The sequence below is a fragment of the Ovis canadensis genome, chromosome 19 (genome assembly GCF_042477335.2).
Source record: "Ovis canadensis isolate MfBH-ARS-UI-01 breed Bighorn chromosome 19, ARS-UI_OviCan_v2, whole genome shotgun sequence".
Taxonomy (NCBI): Eukaryota; Metazoa; Chordata; class Mammalia; order Artiodactyla; family Bovidae; genus Ovis; species Ovis canadensis.
Genome location: NC_091263.1, coordinates 50,661,922 through 50,684,386, shown reverse-complemented (window position 1 = coordinate 50,684,386; position 22,465 = coordinate 50,661,922). Strand labels below are relative to the sequence as shown.

At 37.9% G+C, this 22,465-nt stretch overlaps 1 protein-coding gene across 23 annotated transcripts in view; it reads right to left on the bottom strand.

The window, feature by feature from the left end:
* The window catches only part of MAGI1 (membrane associated guanylate kinase, WW and PDZ domain containing 1), a 651,771-nt gene that overhangs the window by 97,318 nt on the left and 531,988 nt on the right, over positions 1-22,465 (bottom strand). For all 23 annotated transcript variants that reach the window (XM_069561854.1, XM_069561855.1, XM_069561858.1 and 20 more), the window contains 3 exons: positions 17,513-17,719; positions 9,284-9,485; positions 1,459-1,541 (listed from right to left, as the gene is read on the bottom strand). In XM_069561854.1, the coding sequence (XP_069417955.1) occupies positions 1,459-1,541; positions 9,284-9,485; positions 17,513-17,719 (492 nt within the window). The remainder of the gene's footprint in view (positions 1-1,458; positions 1,542-9,283; positions 9,486-17,512; positions 17,720-22,465) is intronic.

The following is a 22,465-nucleotide window of genomic DNA, read 5'->3' as shown; positions in this document are numbered from 1 at the left end:
ATGGATAGTGAAACTGAAGATCTGATGGTAATAAGAGGGCTTAAAACAGCTTCAGAATCTCAGACATCAAATGAAGATTACATTCTGTTCCAAGAAGTTTTATGGTTGGATGTATTTTATGTTCTTATCTTTGAAAACTGGTCACTTCTGTATCACATGTTAAAGAGAATATGTGAATGATCATGATAGCCCATTATCCTTAAGCATGCAAAATAATGCATTTGCCCATGCCTGTTCCTTTTCTTCTTTACGACTAAGCAATCAAAATAAAATGAGTCTCTCAGTTATGCCTCCTCAGTCAGAAGGATTTGTATTTCCACTTGAAGTTACTCAGATCAACATGAACACACAATTCTGTGTTCATTTCATGCAATCTTACAATCCACATATATCCTGTAGTTTAAAGCTTTCACAGGATCATACTTCACTGGCTTATATTTTCAAACAAACATCAAGTTTATACAGACACTAATTGTGCCCCATAGAATAATAAAGTTTCACTAACAGTAAAATGTATATCCAATAATTATACTACTAATTCAAATGCCAAGAATGAACAATGAGTAGTAAAGCAAGCCATTTTCCTTTGAATTTGTCCATGTCAAAAAGCAATTTTGGTAAAACTTAGGACAAATCAAAAGGGAACACTTGTTCAACTTTAATTTCTTCTTCATTTTTGCAAAAGTAACTAGAAATTCCAAAGCTTTGAATTAGACTTTATTGACAGCTGAACCTTTTTTCTTTAAATTAACATGAAGAGTGGGTCAAAGGGTAACACCTCAGCCTCTTTATTGGAAGAATGTACTTTCTCATATTTAGGATACACTCTAAGTCACACAGAGATTCCCAAACATAATAAGATCTGCTTTCTTAATGCTAAACCTGGAGAAATACTCAAATTATGAAGCATGAACACTTCAAGAAAAGTTTCTAATATTTTTTTCTCTAATGCTGTCACAATATATGATTATGGTTCAGCAGGTTAAGTGACCAAAGCATTTTTGGTTTCTAAATTCGTAGAGACTTTCTAGAGTTTTCTCCAAGTTCCTGAAGGGCTTAGGTTGCATCCACATCTGAATCCTTCCTGACTGGGCTGCAGTTCTATTTCTAATAGGGAGCTGAGCATGTCTTTATGTTTAAACAAACTGTTCTTCTAAAACAATTTTACAGATTTCTCTCCTGCTTTTGGAAACCATAATGCACTTAATAGAAACTGGATTACCTTTCAAAAACTCTTTGTTAGAAACCTGGCTGACCTTGCTACAACTCTTCAAACTTCGCATGTGGGACTTTCCTGGCAGTTAAGATTCTGCATTTCCACTGCAAGGGGCACAGGTTCAATCTGGTTGGTGAACTAAGATCCCACATGCCACATGGTACACCAAAACAAGAACAAATAAAATAAACTTTGCATGTGTGAACAAGCCCACTTAAACCCAGACTTTCTTAGCCCCTTACCATCATCTTCACACTCCTCCAGAGGCTTCTGCTGCTTGTTCAGGCACCGAGGGTCTAACCAAGATGTTGTTTTTGTGTTGTGGCTGAAATTCAGAAACAAGAAATACGTCTGAAAAGGTGGTGGTGGGGGGGCGGGAATGTAAAAGCTCAATGACAAAAGATTTAAACAGTCTTGAATATTTACTCTTCACTAAAGCAAAGATATTGTCTAACAGTCAACTGAGGGCAAAAGAGAGCCCTGGAACAAGGAGAAGCTTGGAGAGGCTGGGCATGAAATTCTACTTCCTTCAGGAGGGTCGAGCCCAACCGGAGATGAAGTGTTTCAATAGACACTGTTGCCCTTCGATCAAGAGAGAAATGATAGGCAAAATGACTGGGCTGATTGACCTGAAGCAGATCTGGGACAAAATTCTGCTTGAGCAACCAGTCCATTCTATGCAAACTAAGTAAGAGGATCAAAAAAGTCCAACAGTTCAAGCTGCAAACCAAAAATGAAACAGAGAAAAAAAATTTTTTTTTCACAAGTGTAGGTGGTGAAGTCTTAAGTTTAAGTTGTACTAATAAATATGTTGAAAAAATTGTCACAGTTTTTAATTCTAGATTCAAATCTTATTAATTGATGGGAAAAACTTAAGGCTTAAGGGAAAAACAGAATATGCAAAAGCCTACAAACATTGTCTAAAGTGTGTTCAAATAAAATAAAACAAATGAAAGGTAATACAGTTACAAGTATCTCAACCAACAATACTTACTTGTCTATGCAGAACTATCCTAATCTAATCTATCCTGATTTTGCCAGTCATGCATGCTTTTGCAGGCATGTTAAGAATTTGGGGGTTTTATCCTTAGAACAAGGAGAACTTTCTGAAGGTTTTAAGCACCAGTATAGCTGGGGGTGGAAGGTGGGGAGTGGAGAAGAAACTGGAGGGTATATTTGGGAAGGGTATGTGGACAATATACAAGACTAGCGTTCAGAACAGTTTGGACCTGGAGATGAAGGAAGAGAAATGACTGGCCCAGAGAAACAAGGTATAACCCAGGGCCTGACTGAGATGCCTGCAGGAAAGACTGGGCAGAAACAGAGCTCTTGTGAGATGGGGTCCAATCAGCAAAGAAAGCTGAGGGGGAAGAGACAGGGAGCTGGGGGACCATCAGGAAGTTACTATCTTTATCATGAAGCAGGACCTATAGAATAACCAAAAGCCCAATTAAAACTACCTTAACCTGCTTTGTCATTTACATATAAATTACAATTTACTTAATCCTTACCAAGAACCCTATGAGAGAAGTATCATTAGTATTAAAATGATGACTCCCTATTTTGCACAGGAGAAAACTGAGGACAGAGATGTGAAGAACCCTGAAAAGGACACCCTGCTGACACACAGAATCAAATCCAAGGAGTCCCACTGGAAACCATGGCTGTGCTATTCTCACAAATAAGAGAGCAAAAGTGGAGAATGATTGGGGGGGGGGGGGAGGATATTGGGTGTGATATTTTAAAAAAACACTGTATCTCAAGATAATTATAGATTCACATGCAGCTGTAAGAATGAACAGAGAGAGATCCTACATTCACCTTACCAAGATACCACCAAAGGTAACATCTTGCGGAACTACAGTACAAAGTCACAACTGGGATACTGACGGCCAAACAGTCAATATATGGAAGGCTTCCATCATGTAGCCCTTTGATAGCCACACTTGGTTCCCTTCCAACCCTTACCTACAACGAAAACCACTGTTAATCCCCGGCAACTGCTAATCTGTTCTCCATTTCCATACTTTGTTATATCAAAATGTTATATAAATGAAATCATATGGTATGCAATCTTCGGGGATTTGCATTTTTCATTCAGCATAACTCTCCTCAAGATTGTTGCACACATCAGTAATTGTTTTTATTGTCAGTGGTTATTTCATGGCATGAATGTACTACAGTTTAACCAGTGAAGGACACCCGGGTGGCTTCTAGCTTTGGGTTATTTAGAAGAAAACTTATAAACAGGCTTCCCTGGTGGCTCAGCTAATAAAGAATCCACCTGCAATGTGGGAGACCTGAGTTTGACCCCTGGTTGAGAAGATCCCCTGGAGAAGGGAATGACATCCATTGGATCATAGAAAAAGCAAGCGAATTTCAGAAAAACATCTACTTCTGCTTCACTGACTATGCTAAAGCCTTTGACTGTGTGGATCACAACAAACTGCAGAAAATTCTTAAATAGATGGGACTACCAGACCACCTAACCTGCCTCCTGAGAAATCTGTATGCAGGTCAAGAAGCAACAATCAGAACTGGACATGGAACAATGGACTGGTTCCAAAGTGGGAAAGGAGTAAGGCAAGGCTATATACTGTCACCTTGCTTATTTAACTTATTTGCAGAGAACATCATGGGAAATGCTGGGCTGGATGAAGCACAAGCTGGAATCAAGATTGCTGGGAAAAATATCAATAACCTCAGATACGCAAATGATGCCACCCTTACAGCAGAAAGCAATGAGGAACTAAAGAGCCTCTTGGTGAAGGTGAAACAGAAGAGAGAAAAAGCTGGCTTAAAGCTCAACATGCCAAAAAACTAAGATCATGGCATCAGGTCCCATCACTTCATGGCAAATAGATGCAGAAACAATGGAAATAGTGAGAGACTTTATTTTCTTGGGCTCCAAAATCACAGGAGAGAGTAACTGCAGCTATGAAATTAAAAGACATTTGCTCCTTGAAAGAAAAGCTATGACTAACCTAGACAGCATATTAAAAAGCAGAGACATTACTTTACTGACAAAGGTTCATTTAGTCAAAGCTATCGTTTTTCCAGTAATCATGTATGGATGTGTGAGTTGGACCATAAAGAAAGCTGAGCACCAAAGAATTGATGCTTTTGAACTGTGGTGTAGGAGAAGACTCTTGAACTGCAAAGAGATCAAACCAGTCAATTCTAAAGGAAATCAGTCCTGAGTATTCATTGGAAGGACTGATACTGAAGCTCCAATACTTTGGCCACCTGATGTGAAGAACTGACTCACTGGAAAAGACCCTGTTGCTGGGAAAGACTGAAGGCAGGAGGAGAAGGGACAACAGAGGATAAGATGGTTGGATGGCATCACCGACTCAATGGACGTGAGTTTGAGCAAGCACCAGGAGTTGGTGATGGACAAGGTGTGTTATATGCAGTTCATGGGGTTGCAAAGAGTCAGACACAACTGAGTGACTGAACTGACTACTATAAACATTTATGCACAAGCTTTTATGTGAATCTAAGTGTTCACTTGAGCTTCCTAGATGGCTCAGTGATAAAGAATCTGCCTGTCCATATAGGAGACATGGGTGTGATCTCTAAGAGTTGGAAAGATCCCCCCAAGAAGGAAATGCCAACCCACTCCAGTATTCATACCTGGAAAATCTCACAGACAGAGGAGCCTGGCAGGGTACAGTTCATGGGGTTATAAGAGTCTGACACAACTTAGTGACTAAACAACCACAACGAAGTATTCTCTTCTCTGGACAAATGTGCAATGGCTGGGTTCCATGGTAATTGAAATGTATAGTTTAAAAAAATGCCAAACTGCTTTTTGGAATACCACAGAATTTTATATACCCACCAGCAATGTGTTAGTGATATAACTTCTCTGCATCTTTACCACCATTTAGTGTTTTTTAGTTCATTCTCTAATTGGATTTTTTTTTCTTTCTTTTTACTGTTGAGTTTTGAGAGTGGATCAGATGGTAAGAGCGTCTGCCTACAATGCGGGAAACCTGGGTTCGATCTCTGGGTCAGGAAGATCCCCTGGAGAAGGAAATGGCAACCCACTTGAGTACTCTTGCCTGCAAAATCCCATGGACGGAGAAGCCTAGTAGGCTACAATCCATGGGGTCACAAAGAATCGGACACAACTGAGTGACTTCACTTTGACATATTCTAGATAGCAGTCCATTTTGAGATACGAGCTTTATAAATACTTTTTCCCTGTGTATAGGTTGTCCTTTCATTTACTTACCAGTCTTTGCAAAGTGAAATTTTTTTTCATTTTGATAAAGCTGTGTTGACCAATTATTCCTTTTAGGATTATGCTTTTGATGTCAAGTCTGAGAACCCTTTGCCTATTACAAGGTCTCAAAGAATTTCTATTTTTTCCCCCCTAAAAATTCTATTACTTTACATTTTATACTTTATGATGATTTGAGGTTTTTTTTTTTTTTTTAATAAGGCAAGAGGTTTAGTTTCAGGTTAATTTATTTGCCTTTGTCTATAGCCCTGCTTAAAGTACCATCTTATTGAAAAGGTTACCTTCTGTGCATTGAACTGCTTTTGCATTCTCTACTGAAAATCAGCTGGACACATTTGTGGGGCTGTTTGTGGGTTCCTTTGATCTATGGGTCTATTTCTTCATCAGTAGCATTCAACCTTTATGACTGTAGATTTATAATAAACCTGATATTGGGTAGACTGATTACTGTGACTTTATTCTCCTTTTCAAAACTGTTTTAACTAGTCTAGTTCCTTTGCCTTTCAATAATAAATTTTAGAATAAACTTGTCGATACTAACAAAATGCCTCATTGAGATTTTTGACAGGATTTATATTAAAGCTGTACACACATTTGGGGAGAACTGACATCTTTACTATACCAATTCTGAGTCTTTCAACCCATGAATAGAGTCAGTCTCTCAATTTACTTAAACTTTCATTTATTTCTTTCATCAGCATTTTGTAGTTTACAGAATACAAATCCTGTATATATTTCATTAGATTTTTACCTAAGTGACTTTTAAAAAGTAAATGTAAATTATATTTTACTTTGAATTTTGTTATCTGCTTATTCATTGTTAGTATATAGATATACAATTGATATTTGTATGATTAGTCTAGAACTTCTTATATATTTCTGGTGATTTTCCAGTTAGACAATCAGTCTATGTATCTTTTATTTCCTTTCATAAGGGTTTTGTTTTTTGGTGTTCATTTGTTGGTGTTTCTGGATTACCGGCTTCTACAGCTCTAAATCTGGGATATATGAGGTAAAAAGGAAACTCAGGGAATTTATGACTTGTCATTTCTGTGATCCCAAGTTCCCTAGCCAATCTGCATTATTTTTATTTCCTTTTCAAGTCTTCTTCTGTTCATTTTCTATACAATATCCAGGGTTTGCAAGTTTATGCTTAATTTTTAATGTTCCAGTATTTCTTAGATTTCCCATAAACTGTAAAGCTAACATAGACTTACATATATATAAGTAAAATCAGGTAGATCTGAGTCTACAGAAATTTAACTTGCTATTCAATGTACGACACTCTAAGATGAAGTTTTCAGGATGCAGGATACTGGAAAACTCATCAAACCACAAATACTGTTGTTGTTTAGTTGCTCAGTTGTGTCTGACTCTTTAGTGACCTCATGGATTGTAGCCTGTCAGGCTCCTCTGTCCATGGAAATTCCCAGGCAAGAATGCTGGAGTGGGTTGCTATTTCCTTCTACAGGGGATTTTCCCAACCCAGGGGTCGAACCTACATATCCTTCATTGGCAGGTGGAGTCTGTACCACTGAGCCATGAGGGAAGCCCAAATGGTGTGCATCTAATAATTTAATGTGTATGGAATTTGGCTGCTGCAGACCAAATCACAGAGTTGTCGTAAGAAGCTACACTTTTGCATACATTTTCTATTAAACAATAGACCAAAGATTGGCCTAGCACTGATTAAAAGCTAAACTAGGTTGTAAAAAGTAAGCAAATCACCATACTCCCCTCTAAAGCACTCAAAGTCTTGGGTCTTCATTAACTATTTTTACTAACCACATTCCTCACTAACCCTCAAAGTAACCAAAAATTTTTTTTTCAAATTTATCAAGTCAGTCTTGAGCAAAACTATTAACACACTCTTTCCAAGTTTAAGTTTCTCATATTACTCTGTATTAGGAATTCCTCTGTTATTATTTTCCTTTGCTCCATACAATTCTTCCTTACTAACAGACATAATTTAAAGGACAACTTATCACAAAAGTTAAGTACAAAATTCTAAGCTTATAGCTGACATCCATTTTCATGGCATTTAAGCCTCTCTGTAATAACCACATGAAGATAAACATGGTAACAGTAACAATAATACTCACTAATTGGCACAAGCCCAAGTTTTATATCCCTTATCTCATCTAACTCTCACGAAAATCTGACAGGGTAGGCATGATCAATAATATTCACGTCCTTCTGCAGATAGGGAAAACTGAGATGCGGAGAGGCAAACTCAAGGTCACACAGATAATGAACTTTGGGGAGTTCTTAACCACTGTACTTTCCTAAATCCAAGGGAAAGACTTCACCGTCCACCCCTGTCTTCAACAAGCATTTGTTATTAACATGAAGACAAAAACGTGGCCTGTCATCTCCTTCAGGCTGGAAAATAACCCCGGAGCAATCGTTCACTCATCTGATTTCCTAGGTTAGTTCTGAGAAAGGATGTTTTGAGACCCAAGCCTTCTCCCTTACTCCCAAATCTTTAGGAAAATTGTACTTTCTTATCCTTGCTGATTTTTCTGATTACAGAATATATGCTGGAATATCTTTCTAAGTGGAAATATGTATTCAAACCCTGCAGAAATGTATAATGTAGTTAAGAAAATAAATTCCTTAAATTCCTTACTTAACTCAAACTCAAGTGTTAATAGATATTTCTGGAATTTTTCTTCACATAGAATTTTATCTACATTTTCACAGAAAACACATAAGTGTATATACCCATGTATTTTACAAAATAAGATACTTCATGTTGTTCAAAAATGTCCTCTGTTGTTATTGTTCCATGAACAGCAGACCTGCAACATTAATCCATTTGAGTAGAACAGATTTACCTATGTTTTGAATTATTTCATAGTTTAATTGGTCTTTTTGTTTTTATTTTTTACAGGTTCATAATACTATGGTCAATGTTAATAGGAAATCTCAAAAGGAGAGCCAAAAAATTTTAAAAATTGACTGTCATGGTTAAGAAATTACATTAGCTTAGATTTTCTAGAATGGTTTCAATTTTATAAATTTTTTATTCCTTTCCAGTATAGGTTGCTAAATGTTTAACTATAAAATATGTAAGTTTTTAATTTTAAAAGACTTTTCACATCTTTATATTCTCAAACTTTAACCCATTTGCCTTGCACCATGTGAAAAAATTAACTAAAAATAGATCATATACCAAAATGTAAAATGCAACCTATGAAACTTCTAAAACAAATATAGCAGAAAACGATTTAATTTTGACTTTCAGTCAAGCAACAATTTCTTAGGTTCCACAATAAAAGCACAATTCACAAAGGAAAAAAGAAAGTGATTAGAGTTGATAAAAATTAAGAGCTTCTGGCTCTTTAAAAGATGCAGTTAAGACAATGAAAAATCAAATTTGGACAGAATGTTTGCAAATCACAAATGTAATTAAGGAATTGAATCAAAAATATGTGAAGAACTCTTTCACACTCAAAGGAAACTGTAACCCAATTAAGGAAAAAAAAAAAAAAAGCAAAGTATTTACCTATTCTAAGCAGCTAGATATATTCTTCATATTAATATATAATATCATAATTTATATATGTACCATAATTTAGTTGTTTAACTCTTTAGGGAAATAATTATTCTTATGCTTCCTCCAGCTCTCAGATTCAATGGTTAGGATGTTACACTAATTGCTTTTTTTTGTACAAGGCTTGTTAAATTGCAGGAGAGAAGACCAACAGCATGTGATCAATCCTTTTAGAGTTAATTTACATCTGTAGCTGCTAAAGAAAGAGAAAGGAAATAGGGGGGGAAAGAGAGAGATTCAAGTAGAAATAATGGTACTTTACTCTATAAAATAGACTTCTCCATTTTCGGTATAGGCCATCTCCCAGTTTTCAGGTAGAGGACCTAAATTATCCTCTGCAGAAAGAGGTAGGTATTGAGGGAACTTCTGAGAAGGGTCCGTGATGGGAGCAGCGATGATGCTACTATTCACAGGTGGGAGTGTTGCTTCTTGGAGACTGTGCTCTTCTTGGTCACCAGAATCGGCTATTTATTCACCAGAGAGAGAAAGAGAGAGAGGAAAAAAAATAATTTATCAGTCATACTCCATACCAGGGTGACCATTACTATGCACACTTATGTTCTTAAAGTTTTTTCCTAACTGCAGGACATCAACTAGATTCTGTCTTACTTAGATGAAAGTTCTTTTAATAGAAAACACTGACATGAACCAAATTTATTTTACTGAAAAAGGAGAAAATACACTCAAATAATGCATTACTCACAATCCTGGAAATGTCAAAGAAAAAACATATTCATGACTCAAACCCTCAAGTCCCTCTAAATTTAAGAAGGCGATCAAGTTACAGACTGAGCTGAACTCTCATTACTCAGGTATCATTTGGCTTCATGACTTACAAGGACTTCTGGGGCAGGGAAAAAGTCCATGCTGAAAACACAGAGATAGTGACATTATCATCCATTTGTAAAAAATTATCTAAAATATTTTTGGTAGATGGTGGCAAATATCAAAGACTGACAAATCAAACTAAAAAGTCTACAAAGGTTTAGAATACAGAGACAGCTCCACCAATGAGTCAGTCTAGCCTCTTTTGGAAAAGTGAGAAGAATGTTCCTGTGAAAACCAAGACAGTTACCCCCAAAGAGTATCCTGTGGGTGGACTGATTCGACTTGGGTCTTGAAGGCTCTAAGTTTCTGAATCTCCTTGCTTTCTTATTAATTAGAAATATCCAGAGGGGATGTCATCAGAGTTTACACAAACGGCATTGTTGACATTCTGGTTGAATTTTTATAGAGGCTGATGATATTAAATGTCAATCTCTATGGGACTTTAAAACATTAATCAGGGGATGTAGTCATTTTCTGTCTCCCACAATAATTCTCCTACAGACATTTCTGATTTACTCAAAGCCAACTGAGGAATAATAAAAGGTTGCTTTCAAATCTTTCTCCGACGAGTAGCTCCCAATGACACACCTGAGAATAAAGGCAATCCAAAAGCTGGATGGAGGACATGCCAAGCCTATTAAACAATCACCTCCACCAAAAATCTACTGCCTTTGAGAAGGAAGCCTGGGGTCTTTCACTGCCCTGCATCTATGCCCTCTTCTGGTACCAACCACTCGGATCTCCATTTGGAAATCATCTCCTTCATCGGAGGTTCCTGTGGTCCAGGTGCACTGACTTATGCCCACTCCAAGCTCATGCAGTGGGCTCAACTCACACCCATTTCACTCTTGTCTTTATGGCTGGATCAGGCACAGGATCCATGGCAAGTGCTTGCTGAACTGTTAGGCAGGAGGTAGCCTCTTGATGCTAAAATTAATAAGCTGGTAGATTCTCATGTTGTGAGATGAGAATGCTGATGGTGCTGATGGCCATCTTGATGAACCTTGGCGAGGCTTATCTGAGAACTAAACCCTTATGGAGGAAAGATGAAATACGAGAAAGTCACCCGATACCCCGATGAAGCCTCTCTGATTACATGTACTCCCGGCTTCTCCAACTGCTTGATCCCCTCAACTCCCTTTCCTGCTTAAACCAATCTGAATTGCTTTTACAATTTGCACTCATGAGTGGAGATTAGTACAATTTTAAGTTAGAAGGAAAAAAGAGGAAATTAGGCCACCATGGAAGAAACAGTCTGAAACTGGTGTGAGCGTGTGTGTTCAGTTGCTTCAGTCGTGATCGACTCTTTGCAACCCTAGGACTGTAGCCCAGCAGGCTCTTCTGTCCATAAGATTCTCCATGCAAGGAGTGGGCTGCCATGCCCTACTCCAGGGGATCTTCCCTAACCAGGAACTGAACCTGTGTCTCCTCTGTCTCCTGCACTGTAGGCAGATACTTGACAGCTGAGCCACCAGGAAAGCCCCTGAAATTGGTAATCAATAACAAAAATTCAAAAGTTGGCAAGAATTCAAAGCATGCATGTGTGCCAAGTCTCTCAGCCATGTCTGACTCTTTGTGACCCCATGAACTGTAGCCCACTAGGCTCCTCTGTTTACAGGATTCTTCAGGCAAGAATACTGCAGTGGGATGCCATTCCCTCCTCCAGGCATGGCTCCCTACTTCAGAGCACAGATTTGGAATTAGGTTCAAAATATATACTTTGAGAGCACCCAGGTGATTGCGATTCAAGTACAAGCATTACATTTTGAAGACTGAGATACAAAAAGTACTAAAAAAAAAAAAAAAATCACTGGAAGCTTTAGTTTCCCGGATAGGTTCTGTCAGCTGGCAGTGTGGCAGAGTATGGCGCAGCCACATGGTACAAACGCTAGAAATCCAGAACACCGCATCCTCTCTGAAGGAAGTAGAGAACTCAGTGCCAGGCAATTAGCATCCTGAAAAAAGTGCAGTCAGGATTTCCAGATCTCCAGCTCTTTAAGAAAAGGTGGAAATTTATATTTTGATGCAAAAATTACCAATTTACCAATCAAAATTCCTTGAAAAAATAAAGCAATGTGTCTGGCACAAGCGAAAAGAAAAACAAAAAAGCAGTGACTATAAGCACTGACTGTGAGGCCAGTCTACTTGAGTCTGAATCTTGGCTTTACGTTTACTGGGTTTACTCAACCTTTATGTGCTTGAGTTTCCTTAACTTTACAGTCGGAAGAGTAACAGTACCTACCTTATAAGGTTGTAGGGAGGATTAGTTTAGGTAAAGCACTCAGTACAGTTTTTAGTATACAATACACCTCATCTTCCTCATTATAAGTTGTTATTATTAATCTTTGTTTCCTGGTCAGAGCTCACCCATAGGCTGCAGATTCTTTACAAATAGGCAGAAAAGGATGGATTAGACATCAAACCACAGATCAAATCACAGTGTGCCTGTTTCTAGCTATGTGTCTTTGAAAGAGATTTTACCTTTCTGGGTATCTGTTTCCTCATCTGTAAAATGGGTATAACACGTGCACTACAAGAATGGAACATTCTCAATACATGCAAAGCACCTGCCAAACGTGGTGCTCAGAGTGCTCAGGACAGCTCAGGCCTAGGACTGGCTACCAGGAATACCCAGGGCCAAGGTCAGTGGTCACCACTCAATATGACATTTAAGAGTGAGAGAAATGCTGGGACAATAATAGACACTTGATAATTTGACTGGAAAATCTTAATTAACCCATTTTAATAGACTAGATGTAACAGGAAGAGGATGGTAGCCATAGGTAGGTCACTACAGATGAAAAGAGAAACAATGTGATTTAATACCTAATGTATACAACTTATGCTGGGAAGAAAAGAGAGGAGGGAGAGGAAGAAAGAGTAATCTCGACTACATGAAGGGGATATTAGCTCACTGGAAATACATATATGTAAATTGTAACTTCCTGGAGAAAAAAGAAATTCCTCTAGCAATGTGACCTTATTTTAAATTATCCAAATATTTATTTTATAGGTTCTCAGTGTCTTCCTGTTTTAAAACCACTTTATTTACATATAACTGACATACAAAAAATTACAGATATTAATTTCTCAGCTTTATTGAGGTATAATTGACAAAACTGTAAGATATTTAAAATGTACCTCATGACAATTTGACATATGTTACCCAAGGATTCCTTCAATCTAGTTGATTTTTTTGAAAAAAAAAAAAAAGATATTAAACATGTACAACTTGATATGTTTAGTTTTCTGTTTCTTTTTTCAACAGAACCTTAAACATTCTCATTCTCTGAAAGAAAATGAGAAGTCCAAAAATGAGAGAGTGGGGGCAGATTTTAAAAATTCATAGTCCTAATCACAGCTTTGACCCTGAAGCATGCTCTGACTTCAAACTCTCTTTCATTTAATTTACCAAACATTTAAGAGCACTGCTATCATGCTCTAAAGATTAGATTACTAAATTATTACTAAAGATTGCCAATGCATCCAAAGAGGACAGGTAGAATGGATTACTGGAATACTGAGACTGGCAAGTAGATAAGAAGCTACATGCTCCAACTGCCTAGTGGGATTGATAACACTATTTCTCAGGGTTTCTGTCTGAAAAATGGGGAAGATAATAGTTAGACTGCTTATTTCTCAAAATTTCCAAAAGGTTTATAAGCTACATGTGAAAAAGCTCCATAAACCATAAACAAACACAAAAAACATTTTCATTTGCAGACGCTTCCCAGTATTTACATCACACACACACACACACACACACACACACACATACACTCTCTCTCTCTCTCTCTCTCTCTCTCTCTCTCTCTCTCTCTCTCTCTCTCGAGAGAGAGAGAGAGAGAGAGAGAGAGAGAGAGAGAGAGAGATTTTGAAGGTGACTTTGAGAACATAAGCTCATGTCAAACACACATTCTGGAGCTTGTTTTAAATTACACATGCATTTAGATTTATGTGTACACTCACTGTGTACATAACCAGTCAAAACCTTTGATGCTGCAAAGGGCTAACAAACTTAACTTGAAACACAAAGCCATATAGATTCTGGAGTCAGGGTTTTGGGGTTGAAATGACAGCTTCAACCCTCACTGGCTGAGTAATACTGGACAAGTGGTTAGAATTCCCCAGTAATATGCATGAGAGCTTACCAAAATGCCTGCCCCAGAGCACTGGGGAAACATTAGCTCTTTTGGTAATATCGTTATCTCTTGACGTTCCAAAGCAGTATTTTATCATTAATCACTAAAGAGAAAGAAGCATCAGCAGCCTAATGTTGAACAATAGGGAAGTTGTTGAAGAAACAAGCTTAGGAAGACAATTAAATAACATTTTTGGTGTCTCTTAGATATGGTTGATGGATGCATCAACTACTTTTTAGTTGTGGTGGTTTGTTATATACTTTCCAAGTTTTTCTATAATGAACAAAATCTTTTTAAAAATGTTTTCATTTACTTATATAAATAACTGTGTGTTTTGCCCCACAATTTAAGCTTATATCTACCTTCATGAAGCACATACAGTATTCTCTCTCCAGGGCCTCCTTTAAATCTATAATTTGGGCATTATTTGTAGATGATTCTCCTTCTGCCTGTGTTTGACAGTAAGTTCTATGGTAAGAATCTGGGATGACTGCTCAGTACTCAGCTCCTGCCTCCATCTTTGCTTGCAGAAAGGAAGACACAACCTCCCCAGGATGCTCCAGGCATTAAGTACCCTGCTCTTCTGCCAGCAGACAGCGCCAATATTATTTAGGCATGTTATCTAGATATCCTGTGTCTCTTTCAAGAGACCCAAGCAGACATGAGCTGAAATCGTACCAATAGCCCATTATTTAAAAACATCCTAGGTAAATATCATTTTAAATAGCTGTATTGTATTTTCACATTTGAATCCGGTACCCTTTATCAGCATTGGCCCAACCAGGAGCCAAGACTCCATTATGCCACTGCCACTCTATGCTCGAAGCGGCTGGTGGACTGCTACTTACAAGTGGTTCAGAATGCAAGATGCTTTGACACAGCTAGCATGGCACACAGCTCACAGACTGGGCAGTGTCAATTATTTCAAAGAATTCACATGGGTGAGAGTATGGCAGCTTGTCAGTTGTCATACTTGTAGTCTGGTAAGTGAGAAGCCATTTATTCAACATAGCCCTTGCATACTGAAGATGCCCGATTGCTTGTCTATCTCAAGATCAATTCTCTCCTTGTACATGGGATCAGGTGACAATCAGTTTTCTTCCTTTGTGTATAAACGAAAGTTTAGACTGCCTTTAGCAATGACGACCTGGGGCCAGATTTTTTTTTTTTTGACACCAGGATTTCCAACAGGGGTGTTACAAGGTCAGATTTTCTGAGGCTTGGCTTCTACAACAGAGATTTATAGTGGTCAGAAATTAGGAAACATCCAGACCTACAATCAGCTCTCCCTGCTTTGTTCATGCTCTGTACCGACAAATCTACTTAGTCAATGGAGGACACACAAAGGTACACATCTGTATTTTGGGGTTATATCATGATTTGCTATTCTTAACTGCTGAAAGATCAAGATCTTTTTTTTTTTTTTTCGTAATGTGCTTTCATTTTGGTGACGGCTACTACATATGGATAAAATATTTGGAAGTAGATGAAATTAGCCAGTTTCAATAAACGCCTAAGTAAAAACAAGTAAATTTCTCCTAGATACTGTTAACAATAGGTCAGTGACTGGCCTAATGAAGAAAATGGAAATTTTCATGAACTTGAATCCTTAGAGCTGGAAGAGGGAACCTGATGTGATTGAATCCTAATCAGTAATTAGAGAAGTTAGATACTAAATTCATAACAAGACAGCTACCAAGAACGAAGCTAGGGTAGCAAACTGGGTCTCCTCTTTTCTCTAGTGCTTCTCGCAGAATGGCTGGGCTACTGTTATGATGATAAGTCACCAAAAACATTTTTTTTTAATTGTTAACTTGAAAAATTTTAGGCTTCTGAGTTCAATGAATGAGAAAGCTTCAGAGAGGTCCATACAGGCAGTAGAAAGCACTCAGCTAATAGAAACTGTTTTTCTGAAACACTCTGTTAGACTTGACAGCACAAGGGGGAAAATATTCTAAAATATCAAAGAAAATAAGTACAGGAAAAACAGAAGAAACAAGATGGTCTTCAAAGTCACCACCTTGTAGACTGGAGTAACTCATGTCTTACGCAGTTGTTAAATTTTGAGTCATTCTATATATTAAACCCCCACAAAGCCAAAAATATTATTGAACCATTCTGGGTCACTGTGCTAACCTATAGAGCATATATCATGGCCTCAGTGAACAGTGCCTCCCAGGAACGTGCACGTCCTTATCTGTATAGCTTTATGCAGAGGGTTTGTCCTTGAAGATCCTTTCATAAAATATAGCCTACTAAGCTTGAGCATAGATAGTTCTGACTATATATTAAAAATTATACTTCAATGAGTAATATATACTGCAATGAGTAATATATGCTATGCAATATAAAATACATATACAAAATATGATCTTAGAATATTTATTATTTTTCCATCTTTTATTTCTTAGGGAATATACTAAACTTTGCATTAATTAACTGAAAACATGATTTATTTCCACTGTATCTCTATTTACAAAGGTATGACATAAAAGGATGCATTCCATATAGCATCAAGTGATATTAAACAAATTCTCCTATTTCCCTTTATAAACAGTCAGCCATAATTATGGAGCAGTGTCAAGGCCAAGTAATAAATGAACAAAATAGTGATTCTTACAGGTATCATTTTGAAAAGAGAGAAAGGATGCCAATTATTTTTTATTTCCTTCTACAAACACTTCCCTCCTGTCCCTGTAAGATAGCTGGGTGACGGACTCTTGACAAGAAGCATGAAAACCAGACCAGGGAAAAGACCAGCTATTATACAGAGTGAAGTCAGTCAGAGAGAGAAACACAAATGTTGTATATTAACGCATATATATGGACTCTAGAAGGATGGTGCTGATGAGCCTATTTGCAGGGCAGCAGTGGAGACTCAGACATAGAGAGCAGACTTGCGGACACAGTGGGGGAAGGGAGGGTGGGACGAATGGAGAGCGTAGCATGGAGACATACACACGGACATATGTGAAACAGACAGCCCGTGGGCATTTGCTGTATGACTCAGGGAGCTCAAACCAGTGCTCTGACAACCTAGAGGGATGAGTGGGGGAGGCAGTGGGAGGTAGGTTCAAACAGGAGGGGACATATGTATGCCTACAGCTGATTCACATTAATGTATGGCAGTAACCCAAACCATATTGTAAAGCAACTACCCTTCAATTAAAAATAAAAATTTTAAAAATAAGGGAGATGGGAGGGAGGTTCAAGAGGAAGGGGACATACGTATACCTATGGCTGATTCATGTTGATGTTTGACAGAAAAAACAAAATTCTGTAAAGCAATGATCCTTCAACTTAAAAAATAAATAAAATTTAAAAAAGAAAAAAAAATTTCTGGGCACAGAAAAAAAACAAAAAGATCATCTCTTCCATAAGCACTGTGTGGTCAGAGTTTGAATTTTGGTGATCCTTCCAAATTCTTCCTGAGAACAGAAACCTCCTCACAACTCCTTGTAAATCCTCCCCCCACCCTCCTTCCCCAAGTCCACTGAGGGGGAGCATCGTCTGGTCTTTACCTGTAAAGCTACTGTTCATTTCAGGAACATCATCCTCTTCCTCATTCTCCGCGTGGACTATGCCAGCATTTTGCATATCATTGTAGGACTTGGTTCGCTTTGGGGTCGACTGCTTGGAGCCAGAGTGAAGGTTTTGCAAGGCATCCGTCGTGATCACTTTCCCACTGACTGGCTGGCTAGGAGGTTTGGGTGTCCCATAATAGTTTCCTAGGTGATGGAGAGACACATTTGCATGTTTTAGAAAGAATACTTTGTTTTTCTCAAGTCTGCAAATCCAAATCTCTTAGCCCATTAAAAAAAATTTTTTTTTTCTTTTTTTAAATTAGAAAACCAGAACAAACTGTATTTCATTTCTGGAATGGGTAAGAAAACATGTTGGTCCTACCCAGTTAGACATGGTGATTTCAGAAGCCAGGAGGAAAGCTGCATGGTGGTGGGGAAAGAACCTACTAGGGATGAGAACAAAAGGGGCTGTGCAGAATGGAAAAGCTTCATCCTCATTACATTTGAATTTCAATTGGTCACCGTTTCACATATACGCACCAGCATAATGCAGAATCCAATTTGGAGTGAGTGGCACACAAAATAACAAATTCATTACCGCTAGCACCCTTACAAGCTGACGCAGCGGAGGTCACCCTCCCTTAATAAGGAAACTCCTCAAGAGGGAACCCAAGCAATATTTTTTTTTTTTTAAAAGAGAGTGAACACCACGTGGCGCCTCTTTAACTGAATGGCAGGTCTGACTGGCACAGTCATGTGTGGCTGGAACAAACCCTTGCCCAGCTTTAACAGGAAACTCTGGGTCAGCAGTGGCAGAGTGGCACCCTTCACGGGTCACTTGTTTAGTCAGGGCTCATTTTCATTTTTAGACACTTGCCTCTAGAGTTTGGCTCAGCTCTGACTCTCATGTGCAAAGTGACTCTGGGCAGGACCAGGATAGGCTTTTATGTCTTAATTTTTTAAATTTAAAATGTGTATATTTTTAGTGTGCAGTACAGAAATCTAGTAAAATAAAATATTTACTTTAAAAAGTGACAAAGCAATACTTTACAAAATTGACTTTTTAAAATGTGAAGATGAAATTTCAAGTTTAAAAAGGCAGATATATTTAATAAGAAATTAATTGAGTACATAATAACATTGGTAGCAATGAGGTTCCTTTTGAACATAAGTTAAAAATCAAGTTATTTTAAAGAAAGTGTCAAGCAAATAATGGACATTATAACGAGATATAGACAAAATCTTGAAGGTAATTCATGAATGGGCAAAGTTTGAAACGACAGCTTAAAATCAATAATACACAGTGACCATATGATCAAAAGCATCAACATCAGAAAGCCATCAATCCACTCACCATCTCACATCTTTTAGAGTAAGGTCAGATAGACAGATCTTATTAAGCCCTACAAAAAAATCCTATGTAATGTCTCTAGTTTTGTGCTTGGTAAAGTAGAATTTGTAAATAATAACAAATTCTATACATACTGTTTCTTCCCAAGAATCACATCCCATTGTCAAACCTCACCACATAATTAAATCATATAAAATACACATTTTAATGATAAAAGCACAGAAGCAGAGGAAGACAGGACTATGCTTCTCTGTATGAGACACACAGATTTTACAGATTTATATACATTAAGCTTTATCTTTATAATTAAATTTTCTTTATGAACATTATTTCCTTAAACTATTTTTTGAATCATTGAATTTATGAACATATGCATCCACTTTCTTTGAGAAAGGTATAAACAGCATGAGTCAGCAGGGAATCTTGAACCAGCAGACTACAGGGCACCATGTTTGAACTTGAAGGAAACCACATAGAAGCCGATGAGCACATTCTGGTGGCTTGCACTCAATTCAATCACTTGCACACAAGGTGATATCTCAACCTCTTCAAAACCTTCATTCAGCTTTCTAACTCAAAGGTACAGAGACTAAGTGGAACCAGTGTGAAGAAAAGGAATCCATGTGTGTTTCTAGGGACTAACACAAGTGCAGGGAAAAATGAACACACGTATAAGCCAACACTCAGCCTGCATTTCTAAACAGGTTACACCGAACGATGTCCCAGGCCTTTGATGAAGTTGAAACTCGGCTACAGTGTTGACTATTTTCACTAACTGAAGATTCTTAGTGGGGTTTAGGTAAATAAAACAGTTGACTATTTAAAAAGCAATTTTCATGGTGAACAAGAAATAAAGACAAACCTCTACTGAATTCTTTATGATCATTACTATACCAAAACATAGTGGACATTTTTCAGTTAGAGATTAAAGTAAGACCAATGTCTACAAACAAGAATCTTCCACTGAAGGATGTAATTTTAAAAATAGGACTCTTGATTCATAATTTTATAATTATAAGTTTATAACACTCATGAAGCTTTGTCATTTAAAAATCAATTAAAACTTAGACATCCTTGTTTATGACAGAAATAAATGTCTGGAAAAGAAAAGTTCTACCTAAATTTGACAAATTTATGTGCATTTTCCTCAGTTTTCAAGGGAGGTCAGGGTCTTTCTTACGTTAGTAAATGATTAGCAGATTTCTCAATGCAATTACAAATTCTCCCCAAACAACCCACTTATTCATAGTTGTTTCCTGCTTCTGGAAATTAGTTTAAGATTGATTAGAGACAGATAAAGTACATATTATTAGACTGAACCATATGCAACTGTTGATGTAGAAGACAAATTGTCAAATATCAGCAATTTCATTTGGGTTAATCTAAAGTATAGATTAACATATGCTCAACAATCACTGGATCACAGAAAAAGCAAGAAAGTGCCAGAACAACATCTACTTCTGCTTCACCGACTATGCTAAAGCCATTGACCGTGTGGATCACAACAGACTGTGGAGAGTTCTTAAAGAGAGGAGAGTGCCAGGCCACCTGACCTGTCTCCTGCGAAACCGGCATGCGAGTCAGAAAGCCACAGTGAGAACCTCACACTGAGTGGCTCGTCCAAAATCGGGAAAGGAATATGACAAGGCTGCATGCTGTCACCCTGTTTACCTTATATGCAGAGTACATTGTGCAAAAATACCAGGCTGGATGGATCGCAAGTTAGAATCAAGATTGCAGGGAGGAATACCAACAACCTCAGATATGCAGATGATACCACTATAATGGTAGGAAGTGAAGAGGAACTAAAGAGCCTCTTGATGAGGTTGAAAAAGCTGGCTTAAAACTCAACATTAAAAAAACTAAGATCACAGCATCTGGTCCCATCACTTCATGGCAAATAGAAGGGGTAAAAGTGGAAGTAGTGACAGATTTTATTTTATTGGTCTCCAAAGTCATTATGGATGGTGACTGTAGCCATAAATTAAAAGATGCTTGCTCCTTGGAAAGAAAGCTATGACAAACCTAGACAACATATTAAGAAGCAGACATTACTTTGCTGACAAAGGTCCATATAGCCAAAGCTCTGTTTTCCAGTAGTCATGTATGAATGTGAGAGTTGGACGCTAAAGAAGGCTGAGTGCTAAAGAAATGATGCTTTCGAATTGTGGTACTGGAGAAAACTCATGAGTTCCTTGGTCTGCAAGGAGAACAAACTAGTCAATCCTAAAGGAAATCAACACTGAATATTCATTGGAAGGACTGATGCTGAAGCTGAAGCTCCAACACTTTGGCCACCTGATGTGAAGAGCGGACTCATCCTATTATGAGGATACAATGAGACAGTCCATTTAATGCTTTTAGCACTTGTGAAAGACTTCATTACAAGGCTTGATACATGCTATAATACTTAATGTTAACAGTATATGTTTCTAATCTTTAAAAGGAAGCTCTTTACACCTTAGTAGAAGGATTAATGAGACAATATGTCTGAAGTGCTTGCCACATGGTAACAGAGTACCACAACTTTACTGACAGAAAGGAACAAGCAGGAAAACCTCTCAATGACCAAATAACCTTGAGCAAATTACTTACTATCCTCTCATACTTTCTCTGTGATATGATAACGACAGCATGAGCTCTCATAACATCACAGGATTACCACGACAATCAAATGATGTAACTTTCTCGCACTATAACACTATAAGGTGTTATAAATACGCGAGAGTGTAATTATTCAAACTTCTCCAGCATATTACCTACAACCTTTACAGAAAAACTTCTATCAAGTGGTGTTTCCTAAGGGCAGAGGGGTCAACTTTCTATTGCAGATACATTTTTCAAAATAAAGAATTTAGTGACCCATATTTAAAAACTAAATATCTCTGATTCAAGTCTGGATATACTGAGACATGCTGCTGGACAAACTGTAAAGTCTGTTTTCCTGAGATTTGTCTCTTATGGGCAATGCTGGTGACAAGTGTGTGACCAAATTCACCAGGACCACACTACACTGTGGTGTTGGAGAAGATTTTTCAAAGTCCCTTGGACTGCAAGGAGATCAAACCAGTCAATCCTAAAGGAAATCAGTCCTGAAAATTCATTGGAAGGACTGATGCTGAAGCTGAAAAACTCCAATACTTTGGCTACCTGATGCGAAGAACTGACTCAATGGAAAAAGACCCTGATGCTGGGAAAGATTAAAGGCAGGAGGAGAAAGGGACAAGAGAGGATGATATGGTTGGATGGCATCACTGATTCAATGGACATGAGTTTGACCAAGCTCTGGGATTTGGTGATAGGCAGGGAAACCTGGCATGCTGCAGTCCATGGGGTTGCAAAGAATCAGACATGACTGAGCGACTGAACTGAACACTCACACAATGTAGGATTTCTGGACAGAGGTTTTGCTCCTATCTTTGGTGTGTCCCAGCCTTTGCCAGACAAACACCTTGACCTCAACCCAGAAGAGTGCCCTAAGGTCTGAGCAGATAAAGAGGCATGGACATAAGAGGGATGGAAGAAAACTTTAAACTTCAAAAAATCCTCAGGAATTCCGATGGGTCTGTGAATGAATTGATTTTTGCTGAATCTGGGAT